Source organism: Epinephelus lanceolatus, chromosome 21, assembly GCF_041903045.1.
Source record: "Epinephelus lanceolatus isolate andai-2023 chromosome 21, ASM4190304v1, whole genome shotgun sequence".
Classification (NCBI taxonomy): domain Eukaryota; kingdom Metazoa; phylum Chordata; class Actinopteri; order Perciformes; family Serranidae; genus Epinephelus; species Epinephelus lanceolatus.
In genome coordinates, this window is record NC_135754.1 from 10,227,638 (window position 1) to 10,253,746 (window position 26,109).

Consider the following 26,109-nt stretch of genomic DNA (forward strand, 5'->3'; position numbering starts at 1 on the left):
TTTTCTTACTTAACTCTAAACTGTTTTTTTGCTTGTGACCCCTTAAACAAAATTAAATCTATTTGCGACCCCTAATCGCATGTCAGTGAGCTGGAGTCATTTCAATTTAAGTGTAATTTGCCTTTTTTTAAAGGCCTAGTTAGGGCTTTAAGAAGATAAGGAGTAGTCTGAAAAATAAGCGTCATTTTGAAAAACAGACTTTGGTATTCTGTTTTAAATTAAAGGGGAACACCTCCAGTGTTATTTCCATGATCTGGGAAAGTTCAATCAATATTTGTGAGCAAACTTTATACTTTATACTTATACTGTTTATGTTCACTAATAGTTTTGGACAGTCTTAGACCGTAGGAGTACAATGTCAGAATTTTGAAAATAGGCACAGTTCCCCTTTAAAGGGAAAAACATATTTTCAACATAGTGCTGAGATGCTTAAAGACATAAGACATGTCGAGAAAAAAATAAATAGCCACATCAATAACTACATTGAAAATCAATGCACCTAAATCGTCCTTCCTGCAAATCAGAATCTTAACTTCACTGGCACGCAGGTAATACTCTACCAAAAACAGATTTGTAGATCCAAACAAGACTGACTCACTTTAAAACTCATGGAGGTCAATAAAATTTTGTTTGTGCTGCTCACAGCACTGGAAAATTACATTTAAAACCACAACATCTCTCTCTGGAATCATTGTTCCCACTGATGATCCACAGAACACCCTGTGGAAAGTTTTCATAGGGACTATTTCCTCTGGAGAAAGTAGTTCCACTGAGGTCTGTGGATTATCCTAAGTGACCAGGACGTTGTTTCTGAAAGGACATGTAGCTGTTTCATTTTTAAAACCTCATTATTAAATGCTGTGAGCAGAATAACAGAAAAACATAATTCCTTTCATGTTTGTTGCTCTGGGAGTGGATGCACAAATGTCAGTGTTAGATATATCAAAACCTGGGCTAGACTATTTGTATGGCTTGAGACTACTGACTGATAAAATGGGTGAACTGACCCTTTAAATGCATTATCACTTGTTTTAATAAAGTCCTTGCGTGACACTGCATTGAAAACAAGGAATATGAATGTATTCAGCCTTGCGTAACGGAAAACAAGACAATCTGTAACCTTTTTGGATTTGTTCTTGATAATGAAATATCACAATCTCTGCATTGTAATATTCATTTTGTCATGATTACTTGTGCAGCCCTACACGTCAGAGAGAAATAAGACCCGCTAGACATATGAAATGAAGGAAGTGAGTCATCATTCTGGTGATTATTGACCTTCTTGTCGGTGCTGTGCTTGCTGGGCTTGGGGGGCAGCGCGTAGTAGTGGCAGATAGAGCCAGACAGGTTGTCCATCAAACTCAACTCTCCCTCCATTGAACCCTGGATGACCAGGGAGACCGAGTCAAACTGTGCTCTCCGCTGGACAAACTTAAATGATGCAGAAGGAAAGGAAAGACCAGAGAGAGGAAGAGGGGAAAAGAAAAGGTGGGGGACAGCAGAAGTTTTGGAAAAATTGACAAGGGCAGGGGGAAAGAAAGGCAGAAGTCAAGACAGAGACACATGAATAAATGTAGAGAGAAAGAGTAAATCACAAGAAAGAAACAGGGAAAAAGACAGTCGATCAGGCAGAAACAAACGAGCAGAATCAAGACAAAAGAAACACATCCAAGTAGGAGAACCAGATCCTAGTTAGTATTCAATCCTGTACGTGCTTTACTAAATGGCTTAGGATTTTCATGCTGCAACTGGATACAACCTCCTCCTTACCAACATCCACCTCAGGCCCTCATGTGTTACCACTTAATGCCCCACAAGGGGGCACTACAACACCGCAGTAGAATTGGTCTCCCACAGGGGTGGAGAAGAGATTGCGGCTTAACCACAAATGTTTTGGAAGAGTGGCGGAGGGAGACGGATAACATCTTAGAGGGAAACATAACGATAGCGAGACCTCTATTTCCTATCCCCAAAAAGTTCCCTGCTGTCTGGAAATAGCTGTTAAAGTGAACAACAAGACCCTGTGGTCCAGCTTTCCCATGGCACTGTGACCTGTCTATGACTGGCATGTCCTCCACAGGGACCAGCCACACACACACTATCACACACACAGAATCATGAACACACACACACACACTGTAAACCATGCTGATATGGGTCAGTATCAGTTACAGAGAGTATATTTTATACTTGCAACTGTGATCCTGATTTAGGACACATCACACATAAATGCATCCACTTATATTTTGAAATGATGCCAGAATGTGTAGTGAGTATGTCCTAATATGGCCATATCCGCTATAGTTTGTTTACATATGGTTTATGGTTGTTACATTAAGACAGTGAAGAGACATTCCTTCCAAGAAATCCATTATTTCAGATACAATCCATAATGCTCAGTGTCCCTCAGCATGGGCCGGAGAATTAACTAATGGTTTGGACCAGAGTCAGAATTAATGACCGGAGACGTGGGGGTCATCTGACTGGCCTCACAGCTTGGCCCCCAGCAGGAAGTGACCTCAGAGCATCTGTCATGTCATGCAGTATGCTGAGTGGACCACTGAGAATCGAACAATCTGACCTAGACAATATATGATAGCATGTTTCACTTTTACGTGTGTGCAATAATGTGGACCTTATCTACACGCACACACACACACACACACACACACACACACACACACACACTGTGATAATACTCATAACTGTGTGATTAAGGCATTTAAAGTTAATGCATGTAGCTACACAGTTATGCACACAGAATTTTATAAGTGCCCTCAGGGATGTCATAACAAAACAACCAAAACACACTCCAGATATCTCTAACGCACACTCATACATAATGTACAAGCAATACCAAACATATTCCTCACCTCCAGTGGGGGATCCAGGCAAGAAGGGGGGTCTGCTCTGATGTTTACAGGGTCTCTGGTTATATCAGCAGTGGGCGAGTCCATAGGACCATCTCTTTCCTGCTCCCTGTCCCCTCCTCCAGTGGACCTCCAGGGGGAGCCCCCAGAACTCGATCTGTCCGTGCCCAGTGCCAGAGGGTTGAGCTGGGGCGACCTCGGCGCTGTCTCTCCCGCTTCTAACTGCCGTTCCAGCTCCAACTCTGCCTCCTCCTCCTTGGCTTCCTTGTTGCTCTCCTCCAGGTGCTTCATCAGGACAGCAATGACGACGTTGACGAGGACAAACTGAGCGGTCAGAACAAAGGAGACGAAGTAGATGGGAGAGACCACGGCGTTGTAGCAGGTGTTGGTGTCCTGAGCGCAGTCCCTTAATGTGTCCTGGAAGAAACATGAAAACATGACATGAGCACATGAGCTAAAACTTTACCAGCAAGCAGTTCTCAAACAGAACACTGATTCTGCAAAACGTTTAATAAGGACAATCTGAATGCCCAATGGCACTGTTTTCTTTCTAGCAATTGCATTCCCCCGTCAGTCAGTTAGTCAGTTCTGAAGTGTCTTGACAGCTATTGGAAAGCATTTCCTGATGTTGCCCAGAGGAAAAAGCCTGCTGACGTTCATGATCAGCTTTTCATTTAGTGCTTAAAGTTACAGTTAATAAGGCAGGGCTGTATGATAACCTTTTTTGCACATAGCACAGGTGGTACAGAGGTTCAAAGTTTTGTAGCACAGACCACAAAGTTGTAGCATGCAAATAGAAGTATCAAATATGTCCATGTGCTTTGACACGAATTACATTTTTTGTTGGGTGCAGTTTAAAAAGTCATTTTCCATGACCTTTCAAATGAATATATTGCTGAAAAAAGGTAGACACTGTTTTAAATATCTTTTTATAATATTATTATTTTCTATGCACTTGCCATGCACGTGGGAGGGAGTGGTGCTGAGGAGGTTGCAGCACCTCCTAAAACCAGGTTTTATAAAGAACATCAATTTATAAAAGTTTAAACTTCATGTTAATACTATAGTGTTTCCACTTTCTTGCAAGGATACAGGCTGCATGTGTAGTACAGTTCGGCATGTCTGCATTATATACAGTGCATCTGGTGTACAAAGGGGCTGTATCGTCATGGCACTGCATTTCATGAACAGATCTGTAGCCTGTATTCAGGCTCTGTATCACAGTGTACTATAAATAGAAATGCACTATCAATTCACCTCACAAAGAAACAAGCACACAAACCCTAAGCTTAAACAAACAAGTGGCTCTGTCTCACACAAGCAGCGCAAAGCTACATAGCATGATAATTTTAGTCATAGCATGGACCAATTTCTGCATAGCACGTGTGGCGTATAGGTATGTCGCACTGTCCAGCCCTGTGAGGGCATGTCCACTTTAAGTGGCAGGTGCATGCCATATGTTGCTACCACAGCAACAACGTTGGTTAGATTACATAACCTTGCCGGAAATGCTGAGTGTTTTCAGTTCATGAAAGTTAATTGTAATGTTTTGGTTGCCTACAAAAGTCTTGTTTAGTAGTTGGATGTTCAGTTTTCCAGTACATACATTTTGCTCTAATGGCTGTTTTTTTTTTTTGCTAGTATTACCATTATCATAGTTAGCTATACCTGTAAATGCACATGCTAAACAAACTAACAGCTAGCATCAGGGTTAGCTCCACCCTCTCGTCCAAAAATGGTCACTTCTGGCTCCAAAAATCCAAGATGGTGACAGGCCAAAATGCCACACTCAAGATTTCATAACAGGAATCCAAAAAGCAATGGGCGACATCATGGCTATGGATTGTTTTATACATTCTATGGTACAGCCTCACAGAGCTGTTTGCATGGCTGCAATATTCCTGCATGGATAACTTCAGCGACAATATGGTTAAGGTTAGATAAAGATCATGTTGATGGTACAAACAGCCATAAGAATGGGACATGAAGTCAGGTCTCTGGTGAGAAAGTCAGATGCACTGCATCCATCACCACGACCTCCACGCTCTTACTTTCTGCCTCACCACACAAAAAGCACACCACTACTACTGGCACTGAATGTTGGCAAGGGACTTCACTGTGTTGCACCACTGTCCAATATAAACATGATTTGTAGGGATTCTGACCTGAAATAGAACACAGAGACAACAGACGAAACTCATAAAAGTGCTATTTTGGCATAACTGCCAATGTAGATGCTAATAATTGTTTTCAAGCTCAAATTTGACCAAATCTTGAACTAAAAAAGCACAGCGACAGCTAACATTTACAACCTACTATTTTTTGGCCCTGGGTGAAAAAGAATCAGCTTTTGCAAGATGAATAGAGGGGAGGGACAGCACTGAATTGTAGTAACCTGCAGAAAAATTGGTTCCTGTGCCAACACATGACCACTAAATCTGCCTCTTGTGTTCCTGCTGAATGGATGTGCATAATATACGTAATAATAATGATGGTGCAGTATGTGTATTTATGACTTCAGGATCCAAGGCTGCAGTGTCAGTTTCACCTTCATTATGCCATTCCAGTTGTCTCCAGTGGAAACTCTGAATAGCAGCAGAAATGCCATCCCAAAGTTTTTGAATGAGGCGTAGCGCCCCAGACCTTCACATGGGTGGAGTTCATCACAGACTGGGAGGACAAGGTGGAGCAGGGAGGGGATGACAGAAGATGGAGGGGAACAGCCAGACAGTAAAGGAGAGTCATGAAGATAAGAAGAGTTGTAACAACAAAATGTTAATAACTGTAATAGTATTTTATTACTCTCTAGGCTACTAGCTACACTTTGAAAAAGAGAAATCAATATGGCATTTCAACAAAGGGTTTTTAGAAAGCAATTAACATCAGATAGATTAAACCCACAGAGGGGAGAATTAAACACTTGGTGCAAGCCTGCGTGCCTGAGTGGTATGTATGTGTGTGAATCTCTGTCTGGTGTGCCCGACTGCCTGCGTGTGTCCTTACTCAAGTCACCAAACAGCTCCACTCCCAGGGCTGCATAGATAAAGAAGAGAAGCATGAAGAGAAGACCCAGATTCCCCACCTGCAGAGAGACAACAGGAAGAGAGAGGGATTAGTCAGAGGAGAGAAATCCCAGGCAAAATAAACCAATAATGAGAGACAACAAACAGCTCATTCCAGTGAGAAAATGAATGCAGGGTCATGAGGAAGCAGCCAAGAGAAAATATAAGATATGGCCACTGACCATTCGCTAAAAACCAACCGAACAGCTATTGTCCAATTATAGCTGAGCAACTGTAACTAGGCATGGCAGGCCTGTCAAGCTTTGGATTTGCCTGCATGTTGAAGCGGTAAGCATAGGGCTGTAGTAAGAGCGATACTCCACCTTTAAAGAGCTTAGATGGTGGTTTCTTTCTTTGCACCCTTTCCAAAACCAGAAAACAAATGTAAGGAATGGATTTAACAGTGTGTTTATTTCTTCTAACATAAGCTGCAAATGTTAGCACGTCTAGCAAACTAGCTGGGGAGCAGTAAGCTTTAGTTGAACGTTTCATAATACATTATTTAGTGGATTTAAAGAAAAAAAAAAAATCTCTGAAAAGTAGCACATCTACAGTGTAGTATTTCCCCACTGTGTGGGAGCCACTCTGATGACACTGTTGGGTAGACTAAGATTAGTAGCTCTGCTAGATTTTTTAACATTACGTTCGTTAAATAAATTGATTAGTCTTAGTAGGTTACACTGCAGTTTCTTTATTTCTAGACCTTCTGCGTGAGTCATCAGCTGGAAATAATATGGCTTTATATCGGGGGCGTGCAGCTTTAGCCTCAGTCTTCGAGCACAATGCAATGTATGTCACAATCAAGCGCATATTCAAGAGCCCTTTGCAGGGTTTGCATTCCATCACCTGGACACATTAAAAAGTCAGAGGAGTCAGAGAGGGTGTTTTCGGAATGATCAGTTCTGGGGACTCCCCGTGAGAAATTGTGCGCTGGGAAGCTCTTCCGAGAACTATACCTTCAAGGGTATTTTTTCTGTTTGCATTTGCACCCTGCCTGGGTCCAGACCTTGGAATCCACCAACCACACCAAGTTGACTGACTCATCTATACACATAATAGATGCTGCTGTCAAGGTTGTTCTAAATCTGCATGTCTTCTCAATATCACATGACATTGTAGTTTGTTTTTACTTCCCTCTGCTCCACTTTAAAACCTAGAGCAAAACCTGCACCTGGACTTAAAATGACGTTAGATTCAGGCAGATATAACAGTCTCCAGTGACTGGTTAAGGAGAATTGAATCTTGCTCCCCCACAGAAATCAATCAGAGTGAATGCACTGTCAGACTTAAGATGGAAACAAAGTGTAACAAGCTGACAATCCTGTCTGATATCAGGCAAACTTGCACCACCAATAGCGGCACTAACATGGAAATTGCACATGACACTCACTACTTAGTCAACCATTCACATGTACTAACACACTAGTAGTTAACCACAACCATCAGGAGCAATTTTGGTTCAGTAACTTGCCAAAGGATACTTCAACATGCTGGAGGAGCCAGGGATCAAACCACCAATCTTCTGATTAGTGGACAACCCGTTCTACGTTCTGAGCCACAAGCGCCCCAATACAGGAACGCTGAAGTGACATATGCCGGCTACCAACGATTATTATATTCCCCTTTGACGATTCAAAATTACGGCGTATCTGGACTTCACTGTTGGTCCATTTGTCCATGTTGTCTTCCACTTTTTTTGTTTGGAGCTGCTTTTTGGTTTTATGTTGTCTGTTGTTTACAAGGTCAACAGGTTTTTGAAAATGGCAGTTGCTGGTACTGCTTTGGCTCATGTGTTCGACCAATCCCCGTACACTTATGTCACTTAAGGTTGCTCTTGTGCTGGCAGAGTACCTACTGCACTTCTGTCTGAAATCAAGATATCATTGTTTTAAAAAATTACTAGTAATAATTTCAGGTAGTAAATCTGCTTCCGTTTTCACTGTGAACTGCCTATGTGCCATGCATTAATGCCGTGAATGAGTGACTGAAGCAAAGAAGAAGAAGCAAAATCTGGATAAAAATATGAGAAGCTTAATAGTGCAACTGATCCTGGACAAGAGTAAAAAAAAGATAACGGGGAATAGATGCTTTGATAGAGAGGTGGGTTTAGGTAATGAAAGCTGTAGGATTTGTGGCTGCTGCTACTGTCAATGCTAATCAGCATGTGGCAACCTGCTCACACTCCCACCACCCCCCATTATCGGATTTATTAATCATGAACACTTCTGACAGGCTCTAGGAGGAATTAGCCTGGAACAACACTCACTCTCTCCCTGAATTACAGAGGTAGTATCAAAGAATGCTGTGAACACAGGATTGACTGTTATTTTTTATCTCAATCCAAACACTGTGGAAGTTGATCTAATTTACCAACTCCACCACCCTCCGATCCACCCACCAACGTTCAAAACAAAATCCGAAGCTACATTCTCTTCCCAATCTCTGCAGGGGGTGGTTATGCAAATAAGGGTCTCTAGAGTTGATAAAAAGCTCATGGGAAACGACGACGCCCTGAAACAGAAGACTATGTACCAAAAAAGAATTGCTCCTGGGATGTAATTTTAAGGACAGCTTCTGTGGGACGTGGTAGGAAATGAAAGGCCCATGGAGGAAAATGAGGATGAGGAAGGAAAAGATAATTCAGTGGCTTTGGTGGATGTTATTTAACAGAATTGACTGTGTACCTGAGGCAGGGCTTGCATAACGGTGTCCAGCAAAGCTCTCATCCCCACCGCCATCTTCAAGAGCTTCAAAACTGTGGGGACACACACATACACACACAGAAAATGAAAGATTGTCTCACCAATATTAAAATTGTTCAGTCTTATATAACAGAACAGGGACTTGTGCCATCACGCCTTCTATGAAATTGAAAGGACTCAACTTCTTCCTTACTTACAGACTAATCCTGCTCCTTTAGTGTGGTCGCAGATTTCCTTTTATTGAACAACATTAGGCTTTTACATCGCCTGATTGAGGTCATATCTCTCTGATTGGGGTTGCGGTTTGATAAGGTCACCGGTATGGCAATGGGGTATCAATGAAGGTGCACCAAGACTGACAGATAATGCATAATAATAAGTGGAAAAGTAGAGATTGCCAGAAATGTTATTTTTTTCTTGCTCTGGGTCAGTGACTTCCAGAAGTCTCCACTGGTTACCTAGCAACCTCACAGTGACGACAAAGCTCCAACAAGACTTGTACCAAGAAATGGTTCCAACAAGTAACTCCCTGCAAAACTGCAAAGACTTTAGATTTTTTAATGTAATCTACACAAGTAGGTTCATTACCTAAACCTACACAAGTAAGTTAAACAAACATGATCAAAGAAAACAAGATTCTTTAACCTTTGCGTAGAGACAGGTTAACTGTTTCCCGATCCACTTCTAGTCTTTGTGCTAAGCTAAGGGGCTGTTGACTTTCTTGTTATAGTTACCATAAAGACATGAGAGTGGTAACGATCATCTTGTCCTACTCTTGACTAAAAGCAAACAGGCATATCCCAAAATGTCAAACTATTCTTTTAAGAATGCGCAATATTAGTGAGAAAATTTAGCATGTTAAATGTATGCCTGGATATGTATGAATCCTGTGATCCCTGCATGATCCCTTAAGTGTTCATGCTCATACTGGATGTTCTAATAAAATTGGTCTGGTCTAGGGAAAGATTGTAAACAACAGTAAAAGAGGAAGCAGCTTGATTGGCAGCCCATCCTGGCAAATTTAAAGATCCAGTCAAACAGCCAGAGGAAGACTGCTGCTGATACTCACTGCATAGTGACCTCATGCACCGGTGGGTGTAACCAAAAAGTCAAAACAATAAAGTCATCACACATTTCTCAGCAATCCTGCCTTTCTGCCCATCGCATCAAATCAAAATGCATTTCTCTCCATAGCATCCTTGAGTTGTCACAGTAGAAATACATTAACAATGGCTCTAGTGTATTCTGAGTAACAAACCAGGACCCTGAAACTGAAGCAGTTAAATGACATTCAGCAAACGTTAATTCTACTATTAACACTTCTGCTTTTTCTACTGAGATGTGTCAGCATGTCTCCGGGGATACTTGTTTGTACTTAAAGCCTCTTCACACCCATCATCCACCGACACAAGTGTTGCCTGATGAGACCTCTCCTTAGGACCTTGTTGGTGTCACAAACTGAGATTGATTGACATCTCTCTCACTCTCTAACTATAGTACTGTTGCATCTGGTAGACCCTCTTTACATCTTGCATTGAACTGCATTTTGGGTGATCGGATTGCAATCAGATAGTGCCTGACAACATGAGGCGTAAATGCACCCAAAACGCTTTGAGGATGGATTGTGATTGGATCAGCCAAACCACCTCTGGAGGTGGTCAGGGACACATTGTGACCACACTGAACATAAGTGCACTTGGGATTTCTATCCACTTGGGAAAAAATATGGAATCATGTCTAACTTGAACATGAAGCTTATGAATATTCAAGGCACCCCTGAATGGAGTCCAGACGAGACCAATGTCTGCTTTCAATGTGGTCCCACAAAATTATACAAGCAAGACATGGCAATTCATATTGGAACTGAGCCATTTATGAAAGAATGGCTAAGCAAATGGTTGAGAAGGGCTACATGCGGTCCTGGCTACAATGGCAACGAAAAAGTAACAAATGAAACTGGCATTAGGGCTATACCCAACTCAGAATAGTTCAATAGGAATATTTGACTTTTAATTATTTTTTTCATGAAGAGCTTGAGAATTTGAGCAAGGTTCAGTGGGACTGTCAGGGTAACAGCGGCATTCAGGCCAACTTAGCCCTCCGAGCTAATGCAAGATGACTACACTAACGATTTTTTGCTGACACTAGATATCAAATGTTGGCCAAAGTTGCTGCGAGCTGTAAATTCACTGCTTCAAAGCAGTAGGCAGAAGATAACGTTATCTTTGAGCCTGGTCGGGCAAAGCCTCTCTTCCTGTGGGCAGCTTCCTCCATCTTACCCTGGGTCTGGGTCCACAGCTGTCTGTACTGGACACTTTGCAGCTAAATCTGGGGACTGAAACGACCTACACTGCACACTGAATGACAAAAAAAGAAACCACTGCTTGACTTGAAGGAATCTAAGTGGAATGAGGGAGCTCTGACTGATTATTTGAATCTTTGACTTTCAGGGGGCAGTACTAGCTGGCATAGGGACCCCCTTGAAAATGAGATGCTACATCTCAAGGGGCTACCCTTTAATAAATTCAAATACAGAACAGCAAAGGATAGCAACATGAATAGTGGCAGGGGCAGGGTAACTTGCCCATTTTTTGATAGACTGCATGCGCTGCTGGGTGATCAACCCACATTTTGCCATGGTGACGGAGGTGTCAGAAGATTCTGAAGATGCTAACATTAGCATGGACTCCATCAGCAGTGCCAGTTGCAATGAGGATGACAACAGTGGAATCGATGATGATGAAGATGATAAGTTGTGATCTGAATATGGATCTCAATGTGGATACTGGAGACATGTATTAATCAACATATCTAAAACAATCTGGTCACAAGATGCATTTTAATAAAGGGTGTAAAGGGGGTCTTAAGGTTTTGTGTTTCACTGTTTTTGCTTTTAGCAAAAGAGTTAAAAAGGATACTGAAAAACTATATATTAACAATTTAGATAGCTATTGTTAGGCAGTTTGAATAGAACAAAGTTGTTTAAATCGGAATGTGAGATGAAAAGTTCAGCTTTAAACCGAAGATGTAACTTGTACATCAACACTGGCAAGGACAGATTGTGATAAAATGTGATTACAATGGAGCCAGTGTGTAACTGATACAGTCTGAACATGGAACATGATATGCATGTTGATGCCAGATAGAAAACGAGCCAACTATTGTACCCAGCCAAACACACACACACACACACACACACACACATTACACACAAGAGCATGTGTTTGTGCCTGTGCCTTCTGTGTGACAGTAATCAATAACGACTTCCCTGCTACTTCTTTTATTACACGATCAGTAATCAGACAAAACAGATGAGCTTCCCTCCTGTCTGTCTTATCTCCTCTTTCTGTCGGGCCTCCTCTCCTCTTAGTCCTGTTTCCTTCCCTCCAATCCTCTCTTATCTTTAATTACCTGGACAGTAAGTCAGCCTGAAGCACACAGACAGTTTTGCTTTCTCCTTCCTCTTCTTACCTCCTGCCAAATCCAACCTGTCTCTTTAGCTCGACATTCCTAATTCTGAGCCTTCTCCACCCATTTCAACCCTTTATTCTCTCTCCAGAAATACTGTATGTCTCTCTCACCCACGACATACCTTTCCTCCGTTCATTTATCTTCTCATTCACTTCATCTCAACTTTTTTCACTCTAACATCAACTGCTCCTCTTTCCAACTTCTTTTCATCTTCTCATAATCTATTTTCAGGTCAGAAGTTATTTATCACCCCCGCCTCTTCCTTTTATTTCTCCTCTCCTCCCCCTCTCCTCTCAATTATTCCCTCCATACCTAGTCTCAGTTTCTCGCTGCTTAATTCACTTACTGTCATAATGTGTCTTGACTCTCCTCCACCCTGAGCTATCTTTCCTCATCTCTCCCATTCCTCAGTCTTTGTCTCTACATTTTAACTCTCTGCTGCTTCTCAGTGCTGCGTTTGCCAGCTTACTGTGTTTCTCTGTGCCATCTGGTCGACTCACACCCTGCCCGAACCCCACTGAGACCTGCCATGCAAAAGTGATAAAGAGGGGAGTCCCAGGGATGTGGCTGTTTTACAAGGCATCTTAAAAGTACAGCACTGTGAAAGAGAGGAACAGAGTGTGTCTTTGTCTGTGGGAAGGTATGTCAGGGAGGGGAGGGGATGGGCGGGTGGGTGGATGGATGGATGGATGGATGGATGGATGGGGGGAGAGAGACGGTGTTCATACCTCGTGCAATCCTCAGCACTCTCATGATGCGGATAATGGTGGGGTTGATGGGCAGTGAAGCTTTGCCGTCAATCTCCTCCAGAGTGATGCCCATGATGGACAGCAGCACAATGGCCAGATCCAGCAGGTTCCACCTACACACACACACACACACACACACACACACATACACACACACACACATCAGTGCCTGCCTCTGACTTAGATCACTTTTTTTTCCACTGAAACCTCTGATAAATTAAACTGGTTGCAAAAACTGATCTGCACATATCATCAATCATTTCTGATAAGTCATTTTCTTTGGTATGGAGATGTGAACTCGAGTCAAATGACCTGGACCTAAATCTGATAACTTTAGACTTGATAAGATTAGCAAGACTTGCAACTCAATTTTGACTTCGAAACAAATACTTCTGAATTACTGAATTCCCAGAAGCCCTCACTCTTGGGAAAGCAAAGCCAGAATCAGTTCAACTCATTATAGCAGATATGTTTCAGCACCTGCCATCCTCAACGCGCTTCACAAATGAAGGGACACAAAAGTGTCAAGTACAAGTACAAGTGAACACCTGTGCTGACATCTGCCAATAAAAAATTTCATGCACTAATTTTGGCTCTTGGTTTTAAGAGTGTGTGTAAATCTTGTGTACATTTTTCATATTACTAAAGTTTCAGTTTAAAGAAGCTCTGTACCTAAAGAACTTTAACCAAGCATGAGAGGATAAATACCACATCCAGAAGAGGTTATCTTAGCTTAGCACCAAGACTGGAATAAGGAGGATACAGCTAGCCTGGCTCTTTCAAAGGTAGCAGAGACCACCTACCAGCACCTGTAAAGCTCACTAATCAGCACGTCATAGCAAGCATCTTCAATGTTTTTCAGGCCAAAGCCCCTTTAGCTTAAAGGGATGGAGCATGAACTCCTTGCTACATACATTGGATTTGGACTGGAGATAATTCTGTGAATATTTTTGGGTCTTCTCTTGTTTGTGCATGTCTGTATCTCTAAGTCATCAGCAGGTGTAGCATGGCTACATGCATTAGCTTCACCCTCTGCACTTTCCTAGGTGTTCCTGAGGTGGACGGTGTGTCATAGTCTATTGCTTGAAAAGTTACCAAATGATCCATTGTGGCTCAAAATAAATTTTAGGCATTTTATTATCTCAATGGCTTGAAAAATAGTGCATAAAGCTGTTGAAATGGGAAGAAAATTCTCCCTGGGGGGGCATGCCCCCAGACCCCCCTACCGTTGGGCTGAGCCCCACATGTTTACATCTGGCTCCACCCCTGGGTTAATCCCTATAAAACCAAAAGTAACAGAAGTTGCTGTTTTACAAAGAGTTATGTGCCAGACTGTTCTTAGCTGGGCGCATTGATTTCCTGGAACCTCACGGTGACAATATATAATGTGTTTTTTGAGGTTTTGGGGGTGCTGGTAGGAGGGTTTTGTTACCTTCTGACAGAGAAGGCTAGCTTTTCCACCATTTCCAGTCTTTAGCTAACCATCTACTGGCTCTAAAATCATATTTTTGTGGAGACACGAGAGAGGCATTGGTCTCATCTAATGTTTGGAAAGCTAACAAATGTCTTTCCCACGGTTTGAAACAATTTCTTTTTGTATGTCCAATATCTTCTTGGAACCGTTCTTGGTTTTGGTGTGGTTTTATTGACAACAGTAATACATTTGTAAAGTACAAGATATCAGACTTTTGTCAGGAATAGAACAATGTAGTTCTGCGTTATACTGATCAGGTGCCTCCACAGTTCTGTTGATTTGAAATTACTTTATCTGTCTGCACTGCACATGCATGCTTAGTCAGAGCAATAAACAGAAGCTGTGTGTTAAGCTACACTTTATTTTAATGAACATATCTTAATGAGTCCTGGAAACATACTAATCATTTGGATGGACAAAAAGAAGATTGACAATAGAAGTGCTGCAGAAGTAGTTTAATTGGTTCTTATGGACATCTTGAAACTTTTTTTCTGCTATAAAAACCTGTCACTGGAATTCAGTGTAACTGACAGGAACCTAAGCTGCCAACAGCTGCAGCGCTTTGTGAAGGAGCAAACAACAAGATTTTTACAAGCTTCCAAGCCTACGGGGTGAGTGTTTGACACACACAGTTAACTAATCACATAAACTTTAAATTTAGAGACAATTCAATGTGGATGCATGGGAGCGTGCAGACTATTTCAGTGTTATGAGGCAGATTTAAACAGCAGCAATGGTATCATTTTATTTTAGTGTATCATAACGATGAATTGGCACACTCAGATCGGGAGTCAGCAGGCTACTTTCTTTCCCAGGTACTGTAACTTGACTTGAGATCAAAGTGTTGGGACCAAAACTAATTTTCCAGCCTCTGTGCAATAAATGTGCACTGAAAGAAAATGTTTGGAACAATATGAGAGTAAAAGTCAGTGGTGGGTGGTCGTATTAATCAGGTCTGTCAGTGTCTATTGTTTCTTCTCTATGAGCAGGTTTCAGAGTCCACTCTGTAGTATGTCCCTCACATCCTTATTTAGATACCCAAAGTGTGTGAATCAACACAAGAAAATCAACTTACAAGCCAATGAGATTTTCAAATTAGTCCTGGAGGTCTTGGCTGAATGCTGTGTTTGTGTGTACCTGTGTGTGAGTATATGTGTATTGAGGTAATATCAAACTGGACTTCAGCCAAAATGCAAAAAGGATAATTGTCTACTCTGGCAAAGAGAATGGACATCATGGAGCCTTTGGTGGTCAGCACTAGTCCAAAAACATGATGCCTCCGATGAGGTGTGTGTGTTAGTGTGTGTATTCACTTACATGTGATGTGTGGTAGTTTATATTTGTGCTTTTGTGATTGTGTTTGTGCATTATTGTGTGGTTTTCAGCAGGAAGCCAGGGATTTCAAAGCTATGAAATCATCTAAGGCAGCGTGTTTTATGGGTGTTTAACGAGGCCGTTTGTATTCATACAGGCTCACTGAGAACCATCCACTGGAGCACCTTAGAAAAAGCTCATTTGAGCCCTCCGAACACTGCCTCAGATTTTCCACATGACTCAGAGGTTAAAGAACGGTACCTTTAACAGCCGCTCTATTACAATATCACGTCCACTAAAATGTCAAAACCCTAAACGGGGAGATAAATGTTTATTCAGGATTACTGTCTGATCTGTGTCGGAGATGTTTGACAGAGGTCACTGCGTTACTATGGGAAGCATAGTAGTTAAATACTAACTTGTCCTTGAAGAAGCGTCGGAAGCCGAAGGCCACCAGCTTGAAGACGGATTCCAGCACAAAGATGAGGGTGAAGATGTAGTTACAGATCTCCAATGCCTTGTCCAACTCCTGAGGATTTCAGGGAGAGAAATATTAAAGATCAATAAAGTACACAAGTATCAATCATAACAAGTCAGTAAACCTCACATTAAATTTGCTGTTGTCTTAGCAGAGTTTCGGGGTTTTTTTGCGGGTTTCATTGCCACTCGTTTAATGAAATGTGCTGAAACTGCACTGAAGACCAATGAAATGATCTCACCCTACAGAAATGTTTTTCACTTCTTAAAAGGAAAACCATTTTAGTGTGATTCAGTTACACTAATGGCCTGCTATGGTGGATATTTCTTGCTCTACATACATATTTTTCCTGCATTTACAGTCTTCAAGGTCCATATTGTAAACTCTATCCTCTTCTTCAGAATTAGCCTTTCCATTAATAGATCACTCACATCGCCCTCCACTCCTCCCTCCCTCATTCTCCATGAAAAGGCCATTAGAATCAAAGTGTCCATTTTTGCCTGTGGGAGAATTTAGAGTGCCCATCTGTATGTAAAAACTGACCTTTAGCAGCGAGACAGCAAGAGAACTGGTGGTCAATGGAGATTTCATACAATCCTCACTGGTGGCAATTCATTAACTCACAGCTAGTTCCAGTTTCTGATATGTCTCCTTACTTCACTGTTTTCTATGCTACCCAACAACCTGCTCAACATCACAGCTCTCTACACTAACCAAAGACCCTCCTCTACCTAGACACTCTATTCTACCAAAAAACCTTTCATTATCTGTGTAACACTGGTCAATTCTTTGACATCTCTGACTTAAGTATCCTCTAATCTAGCCGAGCAGCAATCTCTGGGGTTGACGCTGAAGTGCCAAAAACTACAGTTCCTGTAGTGGCCACTTGAGGGTGGCACCAAAAGTGAGTCAAGCCCCATAGACAACCATGTTAAAATATCCAACTTTACAGCAGACATAAACATGTTTACAGTCTGGTACAAAAACGCTTTTGGTCTCTAGAGCTAAATTCTCCATTACTGTCAACTGTACAGGGGATAGATTTGAACTGAACTTTGATGGATTGAACTCACCCGTTTACTTTCATAAAGGCTTAAAGTTATGTATAATTAAGGGCGTGGCTGCTTTGAGTAAGAGGTGGGTGCCGTCGATTGGCAAGTTGCTACTGCAATGACATCGCTGATTAGGTAACTGTATCCACTATTTTTATACAGTCTAAAATTCTACCCAACAACCTCTGTTCCATAAAAACCCTTTACTTTACCAAAAGTCCTATTCTTCCCCACACTATTTCTACTATTCTATTCTTCCTACGTAACACCCTTACGTCCTCCTCCTCTATTCCATTCCCATCTACTATGCCATTCTACATCTTAATCTGTCCTGTAACCACTCACTGTATTCTTGTCATTTTTTCTTCAGCTGGTTCCTCTCTCTTTTGTGCTGCATCTCTGTCTCTTTTGTTCTGGTGGAATTTTGCTAAATACCAGCTCTCCCTCTGCCGCCCTTAACCATCTTTTGTTCTGCCTCCAACTTAGAGTTCTGATCAAGCAGGTGGTCAACAATATGTTGAAGCAATAGAGATATTTCTAATGAGTGGAGGACAAATCCTAGCTGGAACACCTGCCTGGTGGCGATTAACATATGGGCTATAAATATCAGTATCCATGGCAGACCTTGATGTGGATACTTTGGATACATATGATTTGTATTACCTTTTTGGTGTACAAGATTGGCGGAATTTGTTGTACCCACGATTACCTTAAATTTATACAGTTTGAAGGATTAATTCTAACCCTTTTTTATGGCTTTTTCTCTTTTATTGACTAATAGTTTTATGTTTATTTTTTTGACCTCTCTTTCATAGTTCATCATTGCCTTTCTTAGCAAACAATTCTTATCTTATTTTTATTTATTTTTCTGTTGACCTGATCCCTTTCCTTACCCTTGTTTAAAGAAGGGAGGAAGGGTGTTTTCGAAAGGCTATTTTTTATTATTATTGGCATGTTATTATTATTGGCACATATTATATAACTTACACTATCTGAAGTCCTGTGAAGCCATAAACCTTTGTTCCAGAAAGATTTATTCTGTGAATGTAGCTCGTGAGCACTTGTTTACGACATGGGAAGTCGTGTACGCAAAGTCGTAAACTCAGAAAATTTCCACTTATTAGGTCATGAATGATACGGGGGGGGGCTCTTCTCATGAACGCGGTAAACGCGCCCTCATTTAAACGCACACTAAAAGTAATAATCCAGTGACACGTTTTAAAGGCCAGTGCAGATACTGATATTTTTTTAAGATAGCAAATATTCCGTGCCAATGTTAATTTTTTTCATTTAATAATATTTATGCCATATAAATAAATGAAAATAAAACATCTGGCAGAATTTTGTATTTTTGCCTGAATATTATATGTGGCACGGTGAAAATGTCTTTCAAACAGTTACAACCAGAGACTAAATCTGCACTGTACCAACGCACTGGAATCAGTTATGCAGTTTTCAGTCGCTGCTAGGGTTGGGGAAAATAATCAATGCAGCATAGTATCACACTATTTTTGTATGGCAATATTGTATCGTTACATGGACACCAAGTATCTCTTTTTTCACTAAATAAATAATACATTTTGAATAAATTTTGCAAATACAAATGAAACTTTTAGTAGCCCACTAGAATAATGAAATCAATTGCTTTTTCAGTCCACTAGATACATTTTTGCCGCAATAAAAATGACCGAAGTGAGATGAACTGACTGTAAACTTTATCTTTATCTTATCAGATAAATTTTTCTTTGGGGACATAATTTGCACTTGAAAAAGGTAATAAATCTCAATATATTGCAATATATGTTATTGCAATTTTAAATATATCGCAACACATTTAAAATTGCAATAGTATTGTATCCTGACTTAAGTATCGTGATAATATCATACTGTGGGGCCTTTGGTGATTCCCACCCCTTGTCGCTGTAGGACTAACGCAGTATGTAAACAGGCTGCATTGTATCCGATTGCAGATGTCACTTTATCTGAAATGGTACTGCATTGAGTGAGTAAGACAAACTCTAGGACAAATTTGCAATTATTATTCAAGCGCAGGTATGAACATTTGAAGCAAAGAGCCCATCATTACCCCACCTTCCTCCCCCCAGATCTGACCTTGGGCTGCTTGTAGTGCTCCATGGACATGGTGATGACGTTGAGTCCTATGACGATGGTGATGAACAGATCCAGGTGGGGGCTGGTGCACATCTTGTGGATGAGTCGGCGAATGGGGGAGTAATCTGAGTAGTAGGGTTTACTCTGAGCTTCTGTTGGAAGTGGGAAGTAGGTGGGGGGGTAGGGGTAGGGAGGGTGGGGGGGTTGCAGGGAGTGGGGTAGGAGGAGGAGGGAGGGGGTGGCATTCAACAAGTGAGATAGGAGGTAATATACTGGGACACTACACAGTAGACCTGCTGTGTTGAGGACTGAAGCCTCCAAAGCTGCTTAAAAAAAGGGGTTAGTGAAACACGAAAACACCCTTCTGTCACTCAAGGTGGTTGACTCATATTGAAAATAAGAGATATGTAAGGAGAGATGTGAAGGGATTAAGGAAGGCGGATCAGATAATGGGCAGAGAGAAAGAGAGACTCCAGCCAAGCTCTCCTGTGGTCTGTAGTCATGACTAATCAAATCAAATCTCATCTCCTCTGATCAACAATTGTTTAAATGAACTCTCCCCTGAGTGAGTGTGATGGGAGATAAACAGCATTTCTCAATGTGTGTGTGTGTGTGTGTGTGTGTGTGTGAGACTCAGTGGAGGAGGCTGCTGTCAGGGATATTTCGGTCTGGATATATGGCCATCTCTCTTTCTGTCTCTCTGATCGTCATGTGACTCAGCCTCCCTTTATTTCCTTCACTTCGCTCCTCTCAGGAAAAGAATATAATGTAGGAGAAAAGTTTTCCACACTCATCCATCACTTTGTTCCCTCCATCCAGAGAGGATGGATGGATAGATGGGCTGGGAGTTGGGATGAGGAACAGGGAGCAGGCTTGCACTATCTATCACCTTTTCATTCTATCAGTGAAGGAGAGGCTCTAGGTCACACAGAAAAGGGAGCTACGCACACACACGATACACACTCAAAAGGCAAACGTCCTTTGGGTGTTGGGAGCGCTCCCTCTCCTGTCCAATTAGCCCAGGTGTGCTGCTGTGGCTGCAGCTGTGCTGAGCTGGAACGATTCCCACGAGTGTGTATGCCTGTGTGCAACTCATGTTGTGTGCCTAGTGGTTTCCCTACTGGAGAAACTCCCTCTGTAGATCAGGGATTAAGGCAGGAGAGCTGAGTAAGCAGAGGAGAATGCCCATCGATCCATCCCTGATGTTAAATACATATACGCATTGAAATTCATCTCTTGAGATAAACCCTACCAGGTGCACAGTTACTATCAACGGAGAGCAAAGACTACTCTCATTGTATCAGTGACCGTAGGTTAATATTTCAACATGTTAGTTTTGTATTTGTGGCACTAAGGCTTGGGGTTGTCTATTTTTTTAGACTCTCATTTATTCCTGACATTTCACTCGGTGTACAGTACAGTGTATGATGGTATTGTGTAGAAAAAATAAATAATATACATGCTGAGCTAATAGTGACAAAAGGCATTGTAGCATTTATGTCACTGTCTAGCAGCAATGCTGTGTTTCTAATATGCAATTAACCTACTTAGATAATTCTTGTTGGGTTTAAATACTTATGGCCCATAGAATAATAGATAGGAAATAAGCATGATGGAGGACCTGTGACACTCTGTGGTGGATACCAATACATTACTGGACTCGGCGGAAATGATGTGTCAAATAAAATCTTGTTGAATTAACTATTTTTCTAATTGGAAGAAGTCATCTCAAGGGGTAAAAGCATTATTCTTTATTACTAGTCCTGTAACGTTACCCCCAACACTTACAGTTGCCATCTTTCTTTCATCTTTTTCAGCTGCTTGTTCCACCAGTAGAGACTGACCTCTGGTGGTGCGTGCTGTGCACTACAATACATTGCTAAATACAGCATCTCCGTAGCAGTTTATTAGAAAGAGGAACATCTTTTGATGGTATTGAAAATTATACATTTGGTACTAAATACCCCGATATGCCATATTAGCTTGGTAGCGCCCAAGCCTAGTTGCCTGACCAAGTGACCAGTACCAATGTAGATTATTTTGAGGAAATGGATCACAATTTCGGGATAGAGATGTTGCTGTTAATTTTTTCAAATGTGCTTTCACTACATATATTCATTGAGAGAAACTCATAGAAGCAGAGTAGTAACTAACACATGACTTGTACTGATGGAATTAGTAGTGTGGAAATATATATTATCCTGAATTTCTCAAGGTATACACGAAAGAACTAGAGCACTTGGAGAGTGCAGACCTCCGCCAAGCAGCTCGGATTTCCCACCATTTTATTATTTTATCTACTTTGCTTCAACCGATCACCACCAAAATTTTATCATCTGTTCCTTGTCCCATTATCAACCTTTCCTGAAAATTTCATCAAAATCCGTTCAGAACTTTTCGAGTTATTTTGCAGACAAACAGACAAACAGTACAACCCCGGTGAAAACATAACCTCCTTTTAACTATTACTACTACTGACATTGCATTACAACAAAAACTAAATCAAACCTGGCCGCGGAGAAAAAAACAGGGAAGTGCCTTTTTAGAATTTCCTATATAATTCTTGGAATAGGTGAATATTAAGAAAATATACCTGTCTTAAATGGGCATCCAATAAACTATGGCCCCTCTACAGCATTATAAGTTGGAGAGTTGCTGAGGTTTGGCAGAGGTCTGCACTGCTGCTGAGCTTCAAGTTAATTATTCTATATCTGTGTTCAGGGTCATCTTTGCTGAAAGCTAATTTTGCACCTGCTGGTAATTATTGATATTGACAACAGGGGAGATGAACCTGAATGCTGGTGCTAGCCGCTGAACCACAGGGCAGCCAGGGTTGGAGTTTGACTGCTCTTGAACTCCTACAGAGATGTGCGTGCCAGAAATTGAAAATAATGTGGCCTCTGGAGTGCTTGGCCTGACTTTTCAAATAAATGCACTAAAACAGGATGACATACTCAGTCACCTGCCTTGCTTTTCAGCACCACAGGTCCTGGAATTGTCACTGCAGCAATACTCCCTCATCTTGTCAGCTGCTTTTTATAAATGAGGTTATACTTTTTGACGATTTACCATGTGGCCCACCGAGAGGATAAAGCAGGTTTGAAGCGTCTTGGGTAATGTGTCTGGGCATGTGTCTTTGAATCGGGACAGTTGGGCATAGCGCTTGTGGGATGCAACAATTTGGTTCATTCACTGGGAGTTCCTATTTACGAGATCCTCCATCATTTGTGGATGAGAAAACATTATTTTTATTCTGTTCTACTTACTGTTTGCAGGTGCTCGGCGAGCCATACTTTCACCTAACAGCAGTCCCTTTGTTTCACCTCCTCTTCTACACACCATCATTCATCTAAGTGTGTTGTTTTACACAACTTTTTCTCTTCCTAGCACAGTATATATCTGCTGTCCCATTTATATTCCTATACAATAAAATACATGCAAATACAGGGCCAAGAATAAGAGTTGGATACAGTATGGAATAGCTGAAGTGAGTATGCTAGAGTAGTTCACTTTCCCTCTAAAAAAGTAATTTGAGGAAGTAAGTAAGCATTGCCCTTAATATTATGGATGGGGCAAAGAGGGTGAGACCGAACAATACATTGGGGAATAAGGGAGAAGAAATGTAAGGAAAGAGAGAGACAGAAACCTTTTGGCTAAAGCTCAACTAGTCTCCAGAGGAGACTGAAGGGAATGAAGTGAGTGAAGAAAAGGTGAAAGTTTAGGAAGTCAAATTACGCTGCTGCCCCAATTCTCCTGATCTCACTTCCACTGCTCTTTTCTCCTCCTCAGAGAAAAGAGCAGAGCCGCTCTTAATGAGCAACAGAGTTTATGCTGCTCCTGCTTTGAGTCATACTGGCATCTGAATTATTATTTTCTTTTGAGTAAGGTAGCAACAGATGGGAAAGATATTCAGTTGGAAGGAGATTTTTTTAGCCTTCATTTTTGCTCCCTGTCCTTTCCCTCCCCTCCTTCACTGATGTGGCAGCCTCCTCTCTCAGCTCTGACATCGTTTTGACAGGGACGGAGGATGGGTGCAAAGGCACAGAGGGGTCACAACCTGCAAACTTCTTTGTGCAGGTCATGATGCCTGCTCCCTGCACCACCATCCTCATATTTGACACAGATTCTGTGTAGATTTAACAGAACACTCAGGACAATCATCTCACAGGGATTTAGATCTCATTGTGTTAAAATAACTGCACTACATAAACTTTCTAGAATGTATAAAGAAGGTATTGTATGAATATTTGTGACCCAAATGGAATACAATTTGTCTTCTTATACTTAGGTGACCCACAAAAACAAACTATTTTGCCACAAACCAGTTCTTTTATCACCAGTGTCCACCAATCTTTCTCTGTCGTGGCTGCTGGAGATGATTTGCTGCCATTCTAACTGTTGTAGCAGTGTCCACCGGGTCCATGACCAAAGCATCTCACTACCAGCTCTTTAAGAGTCTATTTTGGCTGGAGAAGTTTGCATTTCTAAAGCGTGACATTTACTTGCAAATGTATATAAATGCCTATATTTATTGGCAATTACCATAAAATCAAAATCCAATAATGTATTTAATTTGTTACTAATTTGTCAGAACAGCAAGGAAAACGTATTTTTTAAAGGAAACAATTTTCCTACTCTACTTCTTTCTCTTCATTCTCTTTAGAGTTAGCAAACAACAAAACTGAAAGGACAGACTGGTCTGCTCAGACAGTCAGACAGTTAAAGGGGACCTATTATGCTTTTCCTTATTTTCTGCCACATTTAAAATGTTACATTGTCTGTTGGTTATATCTCTTGTGGCCAGAGTTTCAAATAATGAGGTATACTTTTGTAAAAGTAGTCTCTATGAGCAAAAACCTCAAGCTTCACTCCACTGTCTCCAACTTTTTTCTACTTTTGAGATAAGCTGACATTGGATCGTGATGGATTTCTTTATATGGTCATCTGCGCCAGTCATATTACTGCAAGTGTATATGTTACATAGCCTTCACTGCTACATGTAGCTATGCTAACATCAGGGAAACATGTAGTCTTGGTTGCAGTGCTATATCATTGGCAACTAGACTTGCTTGAGTTTCTTGAAGATGTTTCACCTCTCATCCAAGAGGCTTCTTCAGTTCTAACAGACTGGTGCAGAATTGCATGCCTTAACCCCTGTGTGGGTGTGAACCATTACAGAGTCTTTAGTCTCTGAGTTTTAAGCCCTTTTTAGACAGGAATTGTGCAAATTTGCAGGAAAGCCCAATCAGTCTTTTTTCAGCATTGACAGTATAAAAACAAAATCGCGGAGTGTGGCAAAATGCCGCCTACCAAATTTTGTTTATACAGAATGCGGCGTGTGAGGTAACCAGTGACGTGGAAGGGAAGCCGCAGCTAGTCAGTCCTTCGGCGATTCTCTCGTAAGTCGGCCCGTTCTTCACTGTCCCCGTCATCTGATGATTAATGGCCTCTTAGTTTACGAGTACAAGGACTGCGCACAATTCCTTGTCTCCCCAGTTGCTCATCTTTACAGTGTCTGTCAGGTTTGCCGTTTCCCCTGCTCGCTAATTCCTGCTGTCAACTGTTTCTGGTTTATCCACCACCAGTGGGTCGCACGTGCGGCATCATCAACAGCTCCTCCCAAAATCTGGCAGTGTAAAAGGGGCTTTAGAGTCGTTAAGGTCACATGTGAGCTGTTGACCCACCATCATGTGTGTTGTTAGGGTTCGATGGGTCCAGGTGTGAATGGGTGTTGTCTCTTGGATGAGAGGTGAAACATCTTCAAGAAACTCAAGGAAGTCCAGTTGCCTATGATTCAGCACTGAGAATCTTCACCAACTTGGCTGCAGATGTTAATTTCTCCCAGATTTCAGATTATATTTCTGCTGGAACATTTCTGCAATGGCGGCTGAGGTGACAGAACCAAGGTTTTAAGTCCCCTTAAAACCTTGGTTCTGTCACCTCCTTCTCTCCATGATCGCCTATGCGCTGTTTTAAGCAGAGTCCACATTGTAATCGTTCTCATTCATATATTTTTCTGTGTCTGCTGCCAGACAACAGAACAAGTATGAAATAATGATTTAATCATGACTCATAAATATTGCTACTTGTTAACCAGCAGTGCTGATGAAATCCTTTTTTGTATCATTATCATAAAGTCACTGACATTTAAAATGAGCGATCACAGGAGGCGGTAAAAGGTTGTTTTCTTAATGCCATAGCCCCCCACCTTCACTGGGCACGTCTGACGCTCAGCTTTAGGGTGAGACAAATGGTTCAGTGAAGACGGAAGACTAACATTTAGAGAAAAAATACGCGTTTATAAATATGATCAAAGTAGGCTAACCTATAAATAGTCTACTATTCAGGTGTGGGATAGTCTAATAATTAAACTGAGTAAAGCCACAAAGCATCTATTACCACAACTAAATGACTGTGGCAAAACAATTCGTAACTATTTTAGAAATTTGTTTGCTGATTCTCGCTTCTGAAATGTTTCCTGTGAACACTGGAACAATGATGGAGCTGCGACTGAGCCACAGCACAAAAGGTATGTAAAAGATCCAGTGGACATTCGGTTTTAGGCTTACTGAATAACTTCACTGACTGTAAGGAGATCTAAATCCCCAGATGAAAATCCTCCTGAGGTCCAACAGAAAAGAAGAAGGAAACACTGTTAGACAAAGAAAAACAAAAGAGGTAAATAATTCCCTGTCCAAAAACAACCCCAAGAGCCTTATTCCTCTTTTTGCCTTCCAGTGCACTCACCTTCATCTTCGTGGACACCGCCTCTTGATTCACCTTTGGGGGTGAGGATGTTAAAGGCTGGATATTTGGCCTGGGAGT

At 41.4% G+C, this 26,109-nt stretch overlaps 1 protein-coding gene across 22 annotated transcripts in view; it reads right to left on the minus strand.

Annotated features, from left to right (window-relative positions):
• cacna1g (calcium channel, voltage-dependent, T type, alpha 1G subunit) overlaps positions 1 to 26,109 on the minus strand; it is a 219,880-nt gene that overhangs the window by 12,778 nt on the left and 180,993 nt on the right. For 11 of the 22 annotated variants that reach the window (XM_078163625.1, XM_078163624.1, XM_078163621.1 and 8 more), the window contains 8 exons: positions 19,285 to 19,436; positions 16,062 to 16,171; positions 12,834 to 12,967; positions 8,617 to 8,687; positions 5,874 to 5,952; positions 5,419 to 5,540; positions 2,874 to 3,287; positions 1,279 to 1,431 (listed from right to left, as the gene is read on the minus strand). In XM_078163625.1, coding sequence (XP_078019751.1) covers positions 1,279 to 1,431; positions 2,874 to 3,287; positions 5,419 to 5,540; positions 5,874 to 5,952; positions 8,617 to 8,687; positions 12,834 to 12,967; positions 16,062 to 16,171; positions 19,285 to 19,436 — 1,235 coding nt within the window. The remainder of the gene's footprint in view (positions 1 to 1,278; positions 1,432 to 2,873; positions 3,288 to 5,418; positions 5,541 to 5,873; positions 5,953 to 8,616; positions 8,688 to 12,833; positions 12,968 to 16,061; positions 16,172 to 19,284; positions 19,437 to 26,109) is intronic. The other 11 variants (XM_078163626.1, XM_078163623.1, XM_078163616.1 and 8 more) reach the window with 3 other exon arrangements.